The sequence below is a fragment of the Ovis aries genome, chromosome 7 (assembly GCF_016772045.2).
Source record: "Ovis aries strain OAR_USU_Benz2616 breed Rambouillet chromosome 7, ARS-UI_Ramb_v3.0, whole genome shotgun sequence".
Classification (NCBI taxonomy): Eukaryota; Metazoa; Chordata; class Mammalia; order Artiodactyla; family Bovidae; genus Ovis; species Ovis aries.
The window spans coordinates 83,105,618-83,124,961 of NC_056060.1; the positions used below are offsets into that span (position 1 = coordinate 83,105,618).

At 42.9% G+C, this 19,344-nt stretch overlaps 1 protein-coding gene and 1 long non-coding RNA gene across 3 annotated transcripts in view; one reads left to right on the forward strand and one right to left on the reverse strand.

Annotated features, from left to right (window-relative positions):
- The window catches only part of LOC132660080 (uncharacterized), a 54,033-nt gene that overhangs the window by 27,578 nt on the left and 7,111 nt on the right, over nt 1-19,344 (reverse strand). Inside the window, exon 2 of one of the 2 annotated variants that reach the window (XR_009601293.1) lies at nt 16,128-19,228. The exons of the other annotated variant lie outside the window; for it this stretch is intronic. This is a non-coding gene — a long non-coding RNA (uncharacterized LOC132660080). Of the gene's footprint in view, nt 1-16,127; nt 19,229-19,344 lie in introns of those variants that run through there. 2 annotated transcript variants of the gene reach the window in all.
- LOC101104669 (acyl-coenzyme A thioesterase 1-like) lies at nt 1,518-18,458 on the forward strand. The gene is given in 4 exon segments (XM_027971999.3): nt 1,518-1,611; nt 1,614-1,967; nt 13,592-13,794; nt 15,227-18,458. Coding segments are annotated over 4 exon segments (1,257 nt in total). The 3' UTR covers nt 15,833-18,458.

The following is a 19,344-nucleotide window of genomic DNA, read 5'->3' on the forward strand; positions in this document are numbered from 1 at the left end:
TGTAATTCATGGGGTCGCAAAGAGTCAGACACGACTAAGCGACTGAACTGAACATAGTCAAAGGCTTTGGCATAGTCAATAAAGCAGAAATAGATGTTTTTCTGGAACTCTTGCTTTTTCAATGATCCAACAGATGTTGGCAATTTGATCTTTGGTTCCACTGGCATTTCTAAATCCAACTTGAACATCTGGAAGTTCACAGTTCTTGTACTGTTGAAGCCTGGCTTGGAGAATTTTGAGCATTACTTTGCTAGTGTGTGAGATGAGTGCAATTGTGTGGTAGTTTGAACATTCTTTGGCATTGCCTTTCTTTGGGATTGGAATGAAAACTGACCTTTTCAAGTCCTGTGGCCACTGCTGAGTTTTCCACATTTGCTGGCATATTGAGTGGAGCACCTTAACAGCATCATCTTTTAGGATTTGAAATAGCTCAACTGGAATTCCGTCTCCTCCACTCACTTTGCTCGTAGTGATGCTTCCTAAGGCCCACTTGACTTCCCATTCCAGGATGTCTGGCTCTAGGTAAGTGATCACACCATCGTGGTTATCTGGGTCATGAAGATCCTTTTTGTATAGTTCTCTGTATTCTTGCCACATTTTCTTAATATCTTCTGCTTCTATTAGGTCCATACCATTTCTGTCTTTTATTGTGCCCATCTTTGCATGAAATGTTCCCTTGGTATCTAATTGTCTTGAGGATATCTCTAGTCTTTCCCATTCTATTGTTTTCCTCTATTTCTTCGCATTCATTACTGAGGAAGGCTTTCTTAGCTCTCCTTGCTATTCTTTGGAACTCTGCATTCAAATGGGTATATCTTTCCTTTTCTCTTTTGCCTTTAGCTTATCTTCTTTTCTCAGCTATTTGTAAGGCCTTCTCAGACAACTATTTTGCCTTTTTGCATTTCTTTTCTTGGGGATGGTCTTGATCACTGCCTCCTGTACAATGTCAGGAACCTCCATCCATAGTTCTTTAGGCACTGTCTATCAGCTCTAATCCCTGGAATCTATTTGCCATTCCACTGTATAATGGTAAAAGCTTTGATTTAGGTCATAACCTGAATGGTCTAGTGGTTTTCCCTACTTTCTTCAATTTAAGTCTGAATTTTGCAATAAGTATGTACCTATAATTCAATGACTGTTTGTTTGTTAAAGCCGTCCTTTCCCTATTGTTGGAATTTTGCCTAAATGCACTAATCACCAACGAAGCACTTTAAGGCAGAGAAGAGGCGTTGGTGGGCAGGGAGATTCGTGTTCTGGATGCAGGACATCCCTGTGCGTCCTGTCCTGGCCCGGGTGAACGATCTGGTGCTTTTAACTTCAGACGACTCCGGCGCACAGGGTCCACAGACCTGAAGCCCCAGGACGTTCCAAAGGCGGCTCAGTCACGAAACTTAACGGCGCCAGATCACGCCTGATCTCGTCTTGTCTCCGAGCGCGCTCCAGTCGGCTTGAGACAAAACTCCAGCAGCCGTCCGCGCTTCCCCGTTTAGAGTACGGACCGAGGCTGTGCGTCTGGGATGACAGTGACCGTGACGCTAGAGCCGGCCGGCCGTTACCGCTGGGACAAGCCCGTGCGCATCGCAGTGCGCGGCCTGGCGCGGAGGCAGCGCTGTGCGCGTCCCTGCACGACGAGAAGGGCGCGCTCTTCAGGGCCCACGCGCGCTACTGCGCCGACGCCGCCGGCCTGCTGGACCTGGAGAGCGCGCCCGCGCTGGGCGGCAGCTTCGCGGGGCTCGAGCCCATGGGGCTCTTCTGGGCTCTGGAGCCCGAGAAGCCCTTGCTGCGCCTGGTGAAGCGGGACGTGCAGACGCCCTTCGCCGTGGAGCTGGAGGTGCTCGACGGTCACGAGCCCGAGGCCCAGCGGCTCCTGGGCCGGGCGGTGCACGAGCGCGACTTCCTGGCGCCCGGGGTGCGGCGCGAGCCGGTGCGCGCGGGCCGGGTGCGCGCCACGCTCTTCCTGCCGCCAGGTGCGCTGTCAGTATCGCTAACTTGATCTATCCCTGTGTGAGAGGAAGGCAATAAGTAGGTAGCTCCCAGCATTCCAACAGTATGTGGGGCCTGAAACTTTGCAGGAGACAGGACTGGACCTTTCGTTAGCTGTGGAGGTGATTCCGTTGTTCCGGAACAGAGGTCAGGGCAAAGAGATCACAAGGAAAGGGAGAAAAGATAGTTGTGATGAAAAAAAAATTTTTTTATACGTAATTCCCAGTGTTTTAAGTTTTCTTTCCAAATCTCTCAATTTTACAACTTTACTTCTTAACTCCCACCATATATTAAAAGATTTAAGAAAATTAGGGGCCTTTCCTGGTGGCTCAGTGGTAAAGAAGCCACCTGGGGCCACAAGTTTGATCCCTGATCGGGGAAGATCCCATATGCCTCCAGAGTAGCTGGTTCTGTGTACTACACCTATTGAGCCTGTGTTCCACAAGAGAGGCCACCACGATGAGGGGCCAGCCTACCACAGCTAGACAGCAGACCTCGCTCATCACAACTAAAGACAAACCCACACAGCAACAAGGACCCAGCACAGTACCCCCCCCCCCCAAAAAAAAAGATTTAAGAAAATTAGAATGAAGGAGGAAAGCCTCTTGTTTTCCACTGGGGATCTTTTGATATTGTTTAATTTGACCATTACATAAAAAACAACCAATGAAACTGTTAAAAGATGGTTATCTTCATTAAGAATCAGGCAAATGCAAAATAAAACTGATCTCAGTGGGAGGGCAGTGAGCCTTTCTGAAGAAAGATCTTAGATCCCTGCCCAGGAACTGAACCTGGGTAACTTGGATGAAAACCAAGAGTCCTAACTACTAGACCACCAGGGTCTAGAGGCTAGAAGCAAAGTGGCCCTCCCTGGCTCTTGCCACTGTTTGAAAGCAAGAATGTTTCAAGGAGACAAAAACTGTAAAAACAGGTACAAAGGTTATTAGAGACACAGCACAAAGTATGGGAGAGCACAGGGAGAAACAGACTGTTTATTTAAGACAGAATCAAGGCAGAAATGCACACTCAAAGAGGACTGTGGGAATCCTGAGTGAGGTGCTGCTGCTGCTGCTGCTAAGTCACTTCAGTTGTGTCTAACTCTGTGCGACCCCATAGATGGCAGTCCACCAGGCTCCCCCGTCCCTGGGATTCTCCAGGCAAGAACACTGGAGTGGGTTGCCATTTCCTTCTCCAATGCATGAAAGTGAAAAGTGAAAGTGAAGTTGCTCAGTCGTGTCCAACCCTTAGCGATCCCATGGACTGCAGCCCACCAGGCACACTAAGTCAAAAACGAGGCAGAAATGTACACCTGGAGAGAATCGGTATCATCGTCCTCTCTAAAGAGGAAGAGCGCAGTGAGTCAGAAGTCAGAAGCTCAGTAGAGATACACACCAGGAGAGGAATGTAGACGTCCTGAGTAAGGAGAAGCACAGTAAGTTAGAAATTAGGTAGAGATACACACCCAGAGAAAAAAGGGTATGGGCATCCTGAGTGAGGAGCATAGTATAGAGCTGATGTAAATCACATATGTAGGACAGTCCTTCCTGTTCATTGTTTCCCTTTGGTCAATTATCTTGTTTATTTCTTTACACTTGACTGGTCCTTGGACTCTCTGTAAGATGTGTGTGCAACTTTTTTCTAATGGATCCCACTGTAGAGGTCTGTGGGTGTATGTCCACACTTATTATGAGGAACCCTCCCTTTTTGACCCCTAATAAGAGATCAAATTGCCAACATCTGCTGGATCATCGAAAAGGCAAGAGGAGAGTTCCAGAAAAACATCTATTTCTGCTTTATTGACTATGCCAAAGCCTTTGATGGTGTGGATCACAAGAAACTGTGGAAAATTCTTCAAGAGATGGGAATACAGACCACCTGACCTGCCTCTTGAGAAACCTATATGCAGGTCAGGAAGCAACAGTTAGAACTGGACATGGAACAACAGACTGGTTCCAAATAGGAAAAGGAGTATGTCAAGGCTGTATATTGTCACCCTGCTTATTTCACTTATATGCAGAGTACATCATGAGAAATGCTAGGCTGGAAGAAGCACAAGCTGGACTCAAGAATGCTGGGAGAAACATCAATAACCTCAGATATGCAGATGACACCACTCTCATGGCAGAAAGTGAAGAGGAACTAAAAGCCTCTTGATGAAAGTGAAAGAGGAGAGTGAAAAAGTTGGTTTAAAGCTCAACATTCAGAAAACGAAGATCATGGCATCTGGTCCCATCACTTCATGGGAAATAGATGGGGAAACAGTGGAAACAGTGTCAGACTTTATTTTGGGGGGACTCCAAAATCACTGCAGATGGTGATTGTAGCCATGAAATTAAAAGATGCTTACTCCTTGGAAGGAAAGTTACAACCAACCGAGACAGCACATTCAAAAGCAGAGACATTACTTTGCCAACAAAGATCCATCTAGTCAAGGCTATGGTTTTTCTAGTGGTCGTGTATGTATGTGAGAGTTGGACCGTGAAGAAAGCTGAGAGCCAAAGAATTGATGCTTTTGAACTGTGGTGTTGGAGAAGACTCTTGAGAGTCCCTTGGACTGCAAGAATATCCAACCAGTCCATCCTAAAGGACATCAGTCCTGGTGTTCATTGGAAGGACTGATGCTAAAGCTGAAACTCCAATACTTTGGCCACCTCATGTGAAGAGTTGACTCATTGGAAAAGACCCTGATGCTGGGAGTGACTGGGGGCAGGAGGAGAAGGGGATGACAGAGGATGAGATGGCTGGATGGCATCACCGACTCGATGGACATGAGTTTGAGTAAACTTCGGGAGTTGGTGATGGACAAGGAGGCCTGGCGTGCTGCAATTCATGGGGTCGCAAAGAGTCTGACACGAGTGAATGACTGAACTGAACTGAACTGAAGCCTTCCTGTGCATGTACAGACAGGGAAGTCTTCCTTGACCTCAAGTGTGGGCGTTTTATCTCTTTGCTTTAGTAGAGCTCAGCTTTTGCCACTTGCTTTGTCTGTGGAGTGTCTGGTGAGAACAAAGCTTGAATTTTACTCCACTTGACATACACCAGGTGTCTAGTCCAGAGACCCTCTGTCTCCTACCTCAGAACTGCACACTACATTTCACACCCTCATAATTTAGAAGTCTAACATTACCAATGTTTGACCAGTATGTGGAAGAAAAGGAACTTCCATATACTGGTAAGAGAAATACAGTTATTCATCTACTCTGGAAAAAATTGCTTTTACTTAATAAGTTGACTATGTCATTCTACTCCTGGTACACCAGTAGGGATTTATGTTTCTAAGAGCAAATTCAACAGAAACAGCCCAAATGTCCATCAATAATAAAACCGATGCATAAATTGAGATATATTTACAGCACAAAAGTGACTGAACTAGAGTCACAGGAACCAACAGGATGAACCTCACAAACAGTGTTGAATGAAACATCAAGTTCCCGAAGAACACATTCAGTAGCATTACATTCAGATAACATTTTTTAAAAGAGCAAACCAAACAAAATGCCATTTAAAATGTGCTTCCAAGTGATAAGACTGTAAAAAAATCAACAGACTGATCAATTTAGAATAGTGGAAAGTGAGGGAAGAGAAACAGGAACTCGCAGGGCTTTGATGGTTAGAACTGAATTATTTCTTAAAGTTCTGGGTATAAACTACTTGCTTTATAATTATTCCTTAAAAATTGCACATTATATACAAACTTTTATGTAAATAATGAAAATGTGAAATAACTAGAAGCATACACAGTAGGTAGCTTTTTGAGTCTAGCATAACACACTTGAGATTCATTTGTGTTGCTCCATGCATTTGCTAGTTCCTTCTTGTCTCTTACAAGTTTCCATTGTATGGATGTGCCACAGTTTGTTAATTCATTAGCCAGGTGGAGTTTTGAGTTTGAGTTTGAGTTTTGAGTCTTTGGAGATTATGAATAAAGTCAATGCAAACACATGAATCCATGTTTCTGTGTGAACACAAGCTTTCATTTTTTGGGGTAAATACCTGGAAGTGAGATTACTGGGTCATAACCTAAGTGTATGTTTAAATTTATAAGAACTTGGTCGGCTGTTTTCCAGGGTGATTGTTTCGTTTTGCATCCTCACTGTTGCTCTTAAAAATAAAAGTTAGTTACTTGACTAGCAAAAACTGGGTTAACTCGGGAATAACAGAGAACTGTAATTTGGAAACATGCTATGGCAAAAACTGTAGGCAAGTCCAACAGATGGAGAAGGCAATGGCACCCCACTCCAGTACTCTTGCCTGGAAAATCCCATGGAGGAAAATCCCCCGGAGGAGCCTGGTAGGTTGCAGTCCATGGGGTCGCTAAGAGTCGGACACGACTGAACGACTTCACTTTCACTTTTCACTTTCATGCATTGGAGAAGGAAATGGCAACCCACTCCAGTGTTCTTGCCTGGAAATCCCAGGGACGGGGGAGCCTGGTGGGTTGCCGTCTCTGGGGTCACACAGAGTCAGACACGACTGAAGTGACTTAGCAAGTCCAACAGAACAAGGAGATGAATGTTATTTTACAGAGAAAAAGAAGAAAGTCGGGAGCTGTTGTTTTGAACAAAACTCTATCAAAGAATAGAGTTTGGGGTGTCGACAATTTTTCATTGCTGAATTGCTGGGGTATTCCATTTCTTGGAGGGGAGGCAATATACATCTTTTTCTGTTGGGGCCTGTAACTGATGATTCTTTCCTGTTGATGATCCTTCTGTTGTGATCTTTAAGGGACAGTTATTCCTACAATCGATGTGGAGTGGTACTGCATGGCAGTTCTCCAGGTCTGTCCTCCTGACTCCATTTTGGTGAGGTTTCCCTTTATTAATTTTCACATTTCTCCCTTTTAATTAAGATTTTTCTCCAAGAACACCACCGATCAAGAGTCAGTGGTCTTTTGTCCTTCAATGTCTGGAAGAACCTTTCCTAGCTATCATGTCCCTTGTTAGAGAGAAACTGTGCAGATTAGAAACTTACTGAGGTCACATTTGAGTAACAAGGAGGGGTAGGAGGGAGAACTTTCCAGCACTTTGCATCTATAGTCCATATTTATCAAGACCCTAAGCAATAGGGTACACCATTTGGGGTACATTGTTTTTACAAAGGTCTAGTGGGCAATAAGTACAGAATCAAAAATAACAGGACAATTCCAAACTGTAGCCTGAAGGTAGCCAACTGAACAAATACTTGTCTTGTTCAGTCACTAAGTCATGTCTGACTCTTTTGCGACCCCATGAACTGTAGTCTGCTAGGCTCCTCTGTTTATGGGATTTCTCAGGCAAGAATACTCGAGTTGGTTGCCATTTCCTTCTCCAGGGGAATCTTCCCAACCCGGGGATCACATCCGGGTCTCCTGCATTGATTCGCAAGTGGGTTCTTTACCACTGAGCAGCTAGGGAAGCCCCAGGCACTTATTCTGATTTCAAGGGGTAAAGTTCTCCCTGTGGAAGTGAACCTAGAATCATGAATGTCTCTTGGAAGTCCCCATTTAAAACAGGCAGGAGAGCAAAATAGAATAGTGAATACAATAAGAGCACACAACATCTAAAAGAATTACCCAGTGCATTTGGGAAGATACAGTGCAAGTATAGGAGAAGGCAGTGGCACCCCACTCCAGTACTCTCGCCTGGAAAATCCCATGGACGGAGGAGCCTGGTAGGCTGCAGTCCATGGGGTCGCTAGGAGTCGGACACGACTGAGCGACTTCACGTTCACTTTTCACTTTCATGCACTGGAGAAGGAAATGGCAACCCACTCCAGTGTTCTTGCCTGGAGAATCCCAGGGATGGGGGGCGCCTGGTGGGCTGCCGTCTATGGGGTCGCACAGAGTCGGACACAACTGAAGTGACTTAGCAGCAGCAGCAGTGCAGGTATGAACACAAAGCAATAGCTAATGAACCCTTCATGAAGACAGCAAAACTTCAAAGGTATTTTTAAAACAGTAATGTAATCTCAAAAGAACTCTTTGGAAACAAATATGTTATCAGTAAAGTTGCAAGTTCAGTTATCCTGAATTCAGATAAGAATCCAGTCGGTTATCAGTCCAAATAAAAAAAAGACATGTGAATCTTGTCTTGTCCCTGACATTTTGGCAAAGATGTCTGGTCAGTGTTATCTGTCTCGGTTCTGGGGAGTGTTTGCTCTCAGGTCATCCTCTGGTGCAAGGTTCAGTCAGGGTTTGGTGCTCTTTTGAGATGTGTCATGTGAAATGAAGAGCCTATTCCCTGGAGTTTGGCAGCACAAGGGTTGGTTAGCAGTACCTGAAAGTGGTCTTTCCAGTGAGATTAAATGAGACTTTTTGGAGGTATCTTTTCTAGTAAATGAAATCTCTAAGGTACAAGATATGATGCTTAAGGTCTTCATCTCCTGGGAGGGTTCTGTGACAAGACTGCTCTATCAAAGCATGTTTATTTTTAATGGAAGCAACTAGGCCTTTACACTATGATGTATACTCTTTTCATCAGCTGTGAATCAAAAGATGCAGGGGTCAGGTATGTTGGATGTCTTGTGACTTTCTCAAAGGGTGAGAGTTTTTGAGTTCCAAAGGGGGTGAAACTGAAATTTAGAAGGACCAACAGCAATGCCTTTGGCCAAGGTATCTGGAGAATTTTACAAATTTTGCCAATTGAGTCTTAAAGTGCCCTTAGTTGTTTGACTTACCCTGAGGATTGAGAATAAGCATAGTGAAAGTGTTGTGAAAACCGAAGTACTTGACCAGTTAAATAGGTTCCCCGATCTCTAGGCAGTTCAAGAGGGCTTCCTCAGGAAGGGATAATCTTTTACTAACAGAATTTTAGGAATTTTCCGACAAAGGTCCATCTAGTCAAAGCTATGGTTTTTCCAGTAGTCATGTATGGATGTGAGAGTTGGACTATAAAGAAAGCTGAGCACCGAAGAATTGATGCCTTTGAACCGTGGTGTTGGAGAAGAGTCTTGAGAGTCCCTTGGACTGCAAGGAAATCAAACCAGTCAATTCTAAATGAAGCCAGTTCAGGATATTCATTAGAAGGACTGATGCTAAAGCTGAAACTCCAATACTTTGGCCACCTGATGGGAAGAACTGACTCATTAGAAAAGACCCTGATGCTGGGAAAGATTGAAGGCAGGAGGAGAAGGGACGACAGAGGATGAGATGGTTGGATGCCATCACAGACTCAATGAGTTTGAGCAAGCTCTGGCAGTTGGTGATGGGTAGGGAAGCCTGGCGTGCTGCAGCCCATGGGGTCACAAACAGTCGGACATGACTGAACAATGAACTGAACAGAATTTTAGCTATAGAAGATGTAGTGACCTGTCTACAGGGGAAAGTTTCACTCCAGTGAGAAAAATACAAACCATGACTAAAACATATTTAGTTTTTTGAGACAGAGAAAGCTAAATGAAATCCATTTGCAAAACTCCCATGTTCCATCAGACAATTCAGTGGCCAGGAGTTGCGCAAACAGGTTTTCCTGGATTCTAGCTTGAGCAGGTTGGACAAGTAAGGTGCAGGCACTTTTTGTGACTTTATATTTCCCCACCGATATTTGCTTATGAATGCTATCATTTTGTCAGTAGAATAATGGTTTAATGTGTGCACAGAGGTAAGTAGTGGGAGTTTTTTAATTTCTGGTAAGACCAGATTGTTGGCTTTTTTTAAAGTAAAGTAGGTAGGGACTGGGCCATAAGAGAAGTATTTGGAATCCAGTTTTGACAGAACCAAAAGCAAAATGTTTTCCATAATCAGGTGCCCTAAATATCCAATTTGTATTAGAGGAACCTGCAGTTTTTTTAGAGACTTTCTGTCCTTTGAAGGCTGAAAGTTTTAAAAGGTGGATGCTCTCTTGCCATGAAGAGTTTTACAGAGAGCAGAGAAGCAAATCATTCATGTACTGTGACAAAGTAAAGCCTGGAGAAAAGTTTATATCACCCAAATCAGCTTTTAAGACTTGTAAAAAGTAAGAGGAACTGTCTGTGAAAGCCTGGGACATTGCTGTCCAGGTGAATTGCCTTTTTTCCTATGTGAAAGCAAACATGTATTTACTCACCTCATCAATTAAAATACTAAAGAATGCACTGCATAAATCAGTTATGGTGAAGAAGTTGCTTTCATTGGGACTAGATATCAGTAGTGTTTGGGGCTTAGGAACAACAAGGCGACAAAGGATAACCGTGTTTTTTTGCTCATACCTCTTGGACAAACTTCTCGCCCCATGTATTGGGTTTTCTCATAGCCTAAATGGGCTTCTCAGGTGGCACAGTGGTAAAGAACCTGCCTGCCAATGCAGGAGACCTGAGTTCGATCCCTGGGTCGGGAAGATCCTCTGGAGAAGGAGATGGCAACCCACTCCAGTATTCTTGCCTGGGAAATCCCATGGACAGAGGAGCCTGGCAGGCTGCAGTCCATGAGGTTGCAAAGAGTCAGAACCAACTGAGCACACACAGTCTAAATAGCAGTGTTCCAGGGAATACTACAGAGGATAATGAGGCCCTGAGAATTTTAATCCTCTATTATAGGTTTGATGCCTTGCAGGAATTATTTCTAGGATACTGATTGATTTAGGGAGAAGTTTGAATGTTGTTTGAATTCAACATTCAACATCTGTTTGAATGTTGATAGAAGTTGCATTGTGGATTCCTCTAATATCAGCTGAAGATTTTGCCTGTAAAGAGGATGATGGTAGTTATCAAATAGGGACAATTATCAGTGTCCTCCAGATTCAGCTACAGTGCCATCAAAAATGGAGCTAATGAAATATGTCAAAGTGAAAATATTAGTTGCTCAGTCATGTCTAACTCTTTGTGACTTCATGGACTATAGTTCACCAGGCTCCTCTGTTCATGGAATTCTTCAGGCAAGAATACTGGAGTAGGTTGCCATTCCCTTCTCTAGGGGATCTTCCCGACCCAGGGGTCAAATCCGCATTGCAGGCAGATTCTTTGCCATCAGACCCACCAGGAAAACCATCAGAAATTGAGTCAATAAAAGATCTCAAAGGATCACTTAATTCACTTGGTTGGCTATTGATTGGTACTGTCGGATTCCAGAATTCTGTTTGGGGAGAGAGAAATTCCAGCATGATATTTTTCTAAGTCTCAGTCTAATAAATGAATAGGGGCAGAGGAACTCAGGAGAAAAGGGTATATTCTGTCAAGGAAACAGAAAGAAATAGGTTCAGAGACAGGAACTTCTTGAGACTGATTGGAGATTCCAACTAATTGAACTATTTTAGAACTCCAAAGCAGGGGCTGCTTTACAGAAGTGGGGTTGAGTACTAGGAGTGTAGCTCTGGTGTCATTAAGGATAGAAAGAGCTTCATCCTTAATCTGGAGAAATGTTTCCACAGATGGATCAAGACAGAGGATTGGGAAGAGCCCCTGTAGTTCCTTGAAGCCCCATCATTCGAAATTAGGACACTGGAAAGGCTGGCTAGAAGGCTGACGGCACCTTGAATGCTAAAATTCTTCAGTGTCCTGTGTCTTCCCAATAATAGGAGCAACTAGAAGGTTTGGGGCTCTATTTAGGGACCTTCATTTGCCAGAGTTGAAAATTAAGAAATCTAGTTGTCTTTCTTATCAGTTGACTCATCTACTTTGCAAGTGAACTGATGTGCCAAATTAAATCTGGAGTGGACACAGTTTCTCATTCCACCCTGCTTATTTCAAATAAACAGGAACATCCTGGCTCAGCACATAAATAGAGTTAAAGGTTACCTGAGTGGATTCACCACCTGAGAGAAAATAGGATCTTCCTTTGCAAACAAATGAGAACTTGTTTGCTTTGCAAACATTCCGAGAACAATTCTAATCGTCATGAACAGGTTCATCAGATTTTTGTGTGCAGGTCTGAATTTTGTTTCAATCAGTAAGTTTAGGAAAATTTACTGTAACTGCTCAGTAGAGGTTTCCAGAAAATACTCCAGCATTTGGCCAAAAGTTAGGGGTTTTTCTAAATTCTCTTTGAGCTGTTCCCATCAGACAACCTTAATCACAAGTTTGGGTTGACCCTCACCAACAAGCAGGTGGAGTAACTGATAAAAATCTAAACAACCAGGTTGGGAAGTTTGAATGAACTGTGTTAGACTCTTCAGCAAACCTGTAAGGGTTCTCGGTTACTTTAGGAAACTCTTCAACTATGACTCCCAATTCAGCCTTAGTCTAGGGAACATAAGAAATATAGGGTTTATCTGGGTGCTCGGAAGACAATTTTAGAGGCAGGTTCTGATAGGTTCAGAGGAGGAGGGAGTGGTGAGAAGTGCCAAGAGAAAGAGAAATTCAGTGAGAGCATTGAACTGGGGAAACTGAGGGTATAGAGGAGACAGAGGCAGTGCAGCAAGGGAGGCGGCAGTGGCACTGGAGGGGGTGCCCAAGCACAGGAAGTGGCTGAAGGGAGAGGGAAAGAGAGGCCTCAGGGGCCTCAGAAGCCTTTCGACACCTTCAGTTGTTCGTTTACCTCAGTTAATTTCGAAATTGTAATTTGCAGGGAAGTAATTCTAGATTGCCAGTAATGACTGGAAGCCTCAGAATGCCAATTAAACAGACGTCGAATTCAGTTTTAAGAAAAGTAAGTTTGGGGAGCTCAAATGTTCCTCATAATGTTGATTGGCGTTCTCAAATATTTTTCAGTCCATTTAATTAGAAATGGACATTAGGAGGGACCAAAGTTTTTAAACATAAAATCAGCCAGGGTCCCAGAAAGGAGGGGGGCATTGTCAAAGCATTTTGATGACAAGGATCCCATTAAAGATTTTTCTCTAGACCAAAAAGAAAAATTCCTAAACAGCAGAGTCTCAACAGGCACAGCCCAGTACCTAAAGAAATCAGACCAAAGACCAAAGGAATACTCTCAGAAAGGACAAAGCCTTTAAATAGATCACAAATAAAGATTGGAGAACTCAAAATGCAGACAGTGGAGCTTGAAATCCAGGACAGACTTACCCTCAAACTCCAGGCTTAGCTAGAAAGCAGTGAGCGCATGTCTGTGGGGACGAGCACCTGTGTCCTCACCAACCTGGGAGTTTGGGGGAGACCTCTTAGGATCCCACTTCCAAGCACCAAGTAATGTTGCCCTTAAAACAGTTGTTTCACCAGCAAAAATGAGTTAATTCTAGAACAAAAACCATAGGCAAGTTCAACAAATCAAAGAAAGGAATGTTACTTTATAGAGAAAAAGGAGGAAGGTGGGTGGGGTTGCTTCCAGAAGAAGTCTACTGGAGGTAAGTGACAGTTGAGGGCAATGATGGTTTCTCATTGGCTGAATTCCTGGGGTAGTCAATTTCCTGGAAGGGATGCAATGTACATCCTTTTTGTTGTTGTTGTTGGGGCCTGTGATTGATGATTCTTTCCTGTTGATTCTTCTGTTGTGATTTGTAATTTAAAATTCTTCCTATAATTGATGTGGAGTGGTACTCATAAAAGTAGCACATGTTCTTTGCAAAAATCTGTGGGGCTTTGAGGCCCTGGGTGTAGAAGGGAATGTGGGTTTAAACTATGCCACAGTCTGGACCTTTGAAGACCAGAGTTGTTTAGCATTTCTGATCATCAACAGAAAACTGTGATATCACCAAAGAGGCAAAAATGGCTTTTGACACCACAGCAAAGAGTTTCTAGTTTAACTCTGTTTTCTCTTCCCAAGAACCTGGGCCCTTTCCTGGGATTGTGGACATTTCTGCAGCTGGAGGTGGCCTTCTGGAATACTGAGCTAGTCTGCTGGCTGGGAAGGATTTTGCTGTGATGGCACTGGCTTATTGTAACTATGAAGACCTCCCCAAGGGCCTGGAGAACCTCCACCTGGAGTACTTTGAAGAAGCTGTGAACTACCTGCTTAATCACCCTCAGGTTGGAACTTCTCTAGTTTCATGTTCTACATATTAGTTCTCCTTCTGAAATGCTCTTGGTTTTCATAGAACTTGACAAATTCATGACAGCCACTATCTGCCCCCAACACACACTTAGTCACTTCTCCCAGACAGTTTCCATGCAATTAGATGTTATTGTTAGATTTCCTGCTGGTACAAGTGTCCTAGTTGAAATTATGTAATTTTAAACTCCAGTATTTTATCATATTTCATTAAGAGCTCAACACATTGAGAACCCTCAGTTTGACCCAGGAAGTAAGAGGGGAAGTGATCATTCTCTCTAGAAGGCTGTCTCCAGTTTAAATGTTTGTGTTTTACAATCCTGTCCTCCATATGACCATCTGAGAGCAGAGTACTCACTTTTAACAAATCACCTAGTGGTAAATGACCTGGGTAGTAGGAAATGTTTCAGGGTTCAGTACATCAGAGGATTAGAACATATAGCTTGCTCAGGATATTAGAGGATTAATAGGATTGTTTATTTTATAATTCAATCAGAGCTCAAAGTAGCTGAAAGCCTTGAAGCTCCTAGAGAAGGTGATGGGGTGTAGTGGAACCAGTATAATAGTGTATTTGATAGAGAAAAGTTAAATTTGAGGTTTGATTTTGCCAGTTTCTAGCTCCTTGACCTTGGGGCTTCTGTATCATACTCTCAAAAATTGGGATCACTATAATATCCCATTCCTAGCACCTTTATAAGGAATAAATAGTTGAAATCAGTCAAGAGTGCTATTGTAGAAACCATGATCCAAAAAAATAGCTGTTGATAGGTCAATCAAAAGGCCATTTACAGCAGAAGAATTTGGTAATTGACGAGAACAATCTTTCTGGAATGGGGCAAACTCAAACTACGGAGGGGACTCAGCAGAGAATTAAGACAAGAAAGTGAATAACTACAGACAAAATTTCCCACAAGTTTTGCTGTGAAAAGGAGTACAAACTAGGGCAGAGTGGATTTGAGGTCAAGGGATTGTTATTAAGGGTTTCCCAGGTGGTGCTTTTGGTAAAGAACCTGCCTGCCAATGCAGGAGATATGAGACAGGGGCTCAGTTCCTGGGTTGGGAAGATCCCTTGGAGGAGGACATGGCAACCCACTCCAGTATTCTTGCCTGGAGAGTTCCATGGACAGGGGGAGAGGAAAAGACCACTGGAGGTTTGGTGGTCAAGGAACTTCAAGGCCAGAGTATTTCGTTGTCATCCACTTGGTTGTTGAAGACACCAGGAATGGTGATGGAGAAATTGTGGAAAGCAAGGTACAACAAAAGTTTAAGTCAATATCCCAAGGCTGCAAACCTTGATAACTGGGAGAGCCCAGATTCAGGCTCAGTTCCCCGACTCTCAAGTCCAGGCACTACTGGCCACACTGCACTGTTTATGGACTCATTCTCCTTTTCCCTTTGACCTTTTCTCAGGTGAAGGGTCCAGGAGTTGGGCTGCTTGGGATTTCAAAAGGAGGCGAGCTCTGCCTCTCCATGGTTTCCTTCCTGAAGGGCATCTCTGCGGCCGTCATAATCAATGGCTCTGTGGCCCCTGTCGGTGGAAACTTACACTACAAAGGTGAGATTCTGCCGCCTGTGGGTTTCAACCAAAATCGAATCAAGATGACCAAAGATGGCTTTGTAGATGTTGTGGAAGTCCTGAACAGCCCTTTGGAAAGGCTTGACCGGAAGAGCTTCATTCCTGTGGAAAGGGCTGAGTGCCCCTTCCTATTTCTCCTGGGTCAGGATGACCACAACTGGAAGAGTGAATTCTATGCTAACGAGGCCTCTAAACATTTGCAGGCCCATGGGAAGGCAAAACCCCAGGTCATCTGTTACCCAGGGACGGGGCACTACATTGAGCCTCCTTACTTCCCCCTGTGCCTGGCTTCCCTGCACACCTTGGTGGGCGCTCCTGTCATCTGGGGAGGGGAGCCCAGGGCTCATGCCAGGGCCCAGGTAGATGCTTGGCAGCAGCTCCAGACTTTCTTCCATAAACACCTGGGTGGGGAAAAGGGGACAATTCCAGCCAAGCTGTGATCAAGGGACGGACAGAACAATTAGGAACAGCTGCCACAGTTAGTGTATACCAGTGTAGGTTTCTTCTGTTCAATAATTACGTAGAGTTTTTCCTCTTCAGTGTTAAAGTGAACTTACCAAGAAGTTTTTTAGATTTTTATAAATTACATACATTTTCATTTGTTTGAGTGGAGAGTGATTTTACAGAAAATGAAACAAATGGCCAAAAAAACAATTGACAAGGCTTTAACTCTGAAAGGAAAAGGTGTAATACCCAGTTAATAGTACCTAGTACACAATTAGTGCTCCATAATTATTTGAATTATTATTATAATTTATTGTTTTTAATTAATAAATGATTACCTATTGTGGAAAAGATACAAAATATCAAAAATGTTATCAGATTTGAGTTTCTAATTTAAGAATGGAAGTGAACATCATAGTCGTAAAGTAGTATACTAGTTAGATAACTACTTAGATGAAAACTACTAAAAATTTTCAAAGCAAATATGTTTTTAGTTCTTGAATCTTCTTGAATGAGGAAGAAGTCTCCTAGTGCAAATGTATTTTAATTACTTTTTTCATTTTCACATATGGACTTTGTGATTTAGTTGTTTTGAATCCTGGTATAACAACATTTAGATGAATTTCATAAGTGACTTTAATATTGATTAGCATGCAAATGAATGATTTAGTTTTGTATTACTTGATATAAATATACATTAAACTTACTAAACTTTTCTAAAGCTGAATGTGTTTAAAAGAAAAGATACTTTAATTTATGATCATGGTGTTTTGGTTTCTCAACTTTCTCTTTCAATAAAGCGTCTTCTGACAGATGTCTTCTCCTGAAACTCAAAAACAGTGCTCCTTTTGCTTAGTCAGATTTTTCTTCTGTCCCACTGTGAGGCAGGTGTCATCTCCATTTTACAGATGAAGAAACCAAGACTCAGAAAAATTTTTGCATGGTACCTGTAGAGCTGGGGCTCAGTCTCCCCACATCCAGTTTCTTCTCTCTTTGTTAAGCTCATCCATGCTCTCTGCAGGGTGACAGCCGCAGCCACAGGGAAAGGAAGTGGCTCTTCTTTCTTCTACCTAAGTTTTCAGTGGATTTCCTGGACTTGCAGTGTGAGGGTAGGGGTGGTTTCAGGGCACTAATGTTAAAAGTATAGTTCTGGAACCATGTTTAAATCCTGGCCTTTACCTAGTAGTATGGTTTTTTGCAGAAGCTGACAGGCACCTTAAAATGCCCTACATGCCTTCCCTTGATTATTAACAATGTGTGTGTGATCTGCCCTCCTCCTTTCCTCTTTCTATATTTCTCTGTCTACCACTTTCTGTAAATAGCATGTTCCATGACAGTGGAAGGAATCTCCCATTAATCAAGCTGGAGAGTCAGGCTTCTCTAGAGATTCTGGGGCTGATCTTGAGGGATAAAAGGCAGCAACAGAAGAAATTTGGGGGCCAATAAATGACCAAGTGAAACTGCAAACCACATGTTTCAAAAGACACAAAGATGATTTCCTCTTTAAATTCTTGTTAGTAGGAGAATCTAACAAAAGGGAACTAGAGATGCCATAGGCTTATGTTCTGGAGGGAGATGTGATAGACTATGATGTGAAGATTAGAAAAGAATTCAGACCGTGGCCTTTGATATGGGTCTTAACAGATAGGATCTCTCTTTTTCTAAATCTAAAGTAATAAAAATTCATAGAAAACTTGGAAAATAGAGAAAGTTATTCAGCAGAAAAGGAATTGCATATAATCACTAGAAACTAACACACTTAACATGTCAGAATATTCCCATTTTCCTCTAGGCTTTTTGTTGTATGTATTGAGTTTTTACTCAAGTGTACATCCTTTTTACTTTAATATCATATGGTGATTATTTTACCATGTTATTATTATATTCTTCAAACACAGGACTTTTTAAAAACAGTGATGTGTATTCTACTGATTGGTGCTACTACCCTTCATTTAATCAGTCCTCTGTTGTTAGCCCTTGACATTGCTGATAGTTTTTCTTTATAAAGTCCGTTCTGAGATGAAGGGACATACGCATGTATAAGTCTTTGTGTGTCACTGACTATTTCTTTGAGATTCTTTGAAAGGAAATTACTGTGCATACCGGAAATGACCAACCGCACCATCAAGGACACTGTATGAAACCGCCATGTTGCCAACACTGGTGCAATATGTGTGTATGTGTGCCTTTGTGTCTAATCCTTTATAATTTTATAAATTTTATGGTTTGAAAAGATAATCTCCTATTACTGTACTTTTTTTGTTGTTGCTGTTAGTAAAGTTGAATATCTCCTCCTCTTATTGGGAAAATATCTATATTCCTTTTAAACTACATTTCCCATTCCTTCAGAATGTTCTCCTATTTCTTTATGACCTACAGCAGCATTTGATTATGTATTACAGAAGTAAATAATTCTCATATATGTTGACCATGTTACATCATTTTGTTAGCTGCCATTTAAATTATGTGTACATGTGTGAATATATGTATGTGTTAAATTTTGCAAGATGAGTTGATGATGGAAGGTGGAAATGATAAGAAATATGTATCTGTCTGCACCTTTCTCCCAACTTCCAGCACAGAGTTCCTAAAACTCTTATAAATACCTAAGTGATAGCAGCACTAGTCGCATCTTTTGTTCTACTGAGGTGACTCTAAGTGGGCTCCTGGATGGGGACTGCGTGGGCACTAGTAACCAGAAAGACCAATCCATGATTAGAAGCCTGGAATTTTCAGCTGTCTCTCCCAATTTTCTAGAGAGACTAGGGGCCAGAAACTGAGTTAATAATTGAGCATGCCTATGTGAGGAAAGGGCTTCCCTGGTAGCTCAGCTAGTAAAGAATCCTCCTGCAATGCAGGAGACCCTGGTTTGATTCCTGGGTCGAGAAGTGCTCTTGGAGAAGGGATAGGCTACCCCCTCCAGTATTCTTGGGCTTCCAAGGTGGCTCAGACAATAATCTTCCCACTATGTGGGAGACCTGGGTTAGATCCCTGGTTTGGGAAGATCCCCTGGAGAAGGACATGGCAACCCAGTCCAGTATTCTTGCCTGAAGAATCTCCATGGACAGAGGGGCCTAGCAAGCCACAGTCCATGGGGTCACAAAGAGTTGGACATGATTTAGCAACAAAGCATATGTGAGGAAGCCTCCACAAAAATCCCAATAGTACAGGGTTTGGAGAGCTTTCAGTTTGGCGAACACATCCACACTGCTAGGGAGACATACCTCAGCTCCACAGGGACAAAAGCTCCTGCCTTGGGACTCTCCCAGACCTCGCCCAATGGAACTCTTCATCTGGCTGTTCCTCTGTATCCTTTATCATATTCTTCAATAAGGTAGCTGATGTAAGGGTTTCCCTGAGTTCGGCAAGCTGCTCTGGCAAATCAGTAGAACCTGAAGAAGGGGTTGTAGAAACCTCGGATTTATAGCCTAATCACACCGCGATTGTGGGTAACCTGGGGACCTACTACTTGCAATTGGCACCTGGGGTGGGGTGAGAGCAGTTTTGT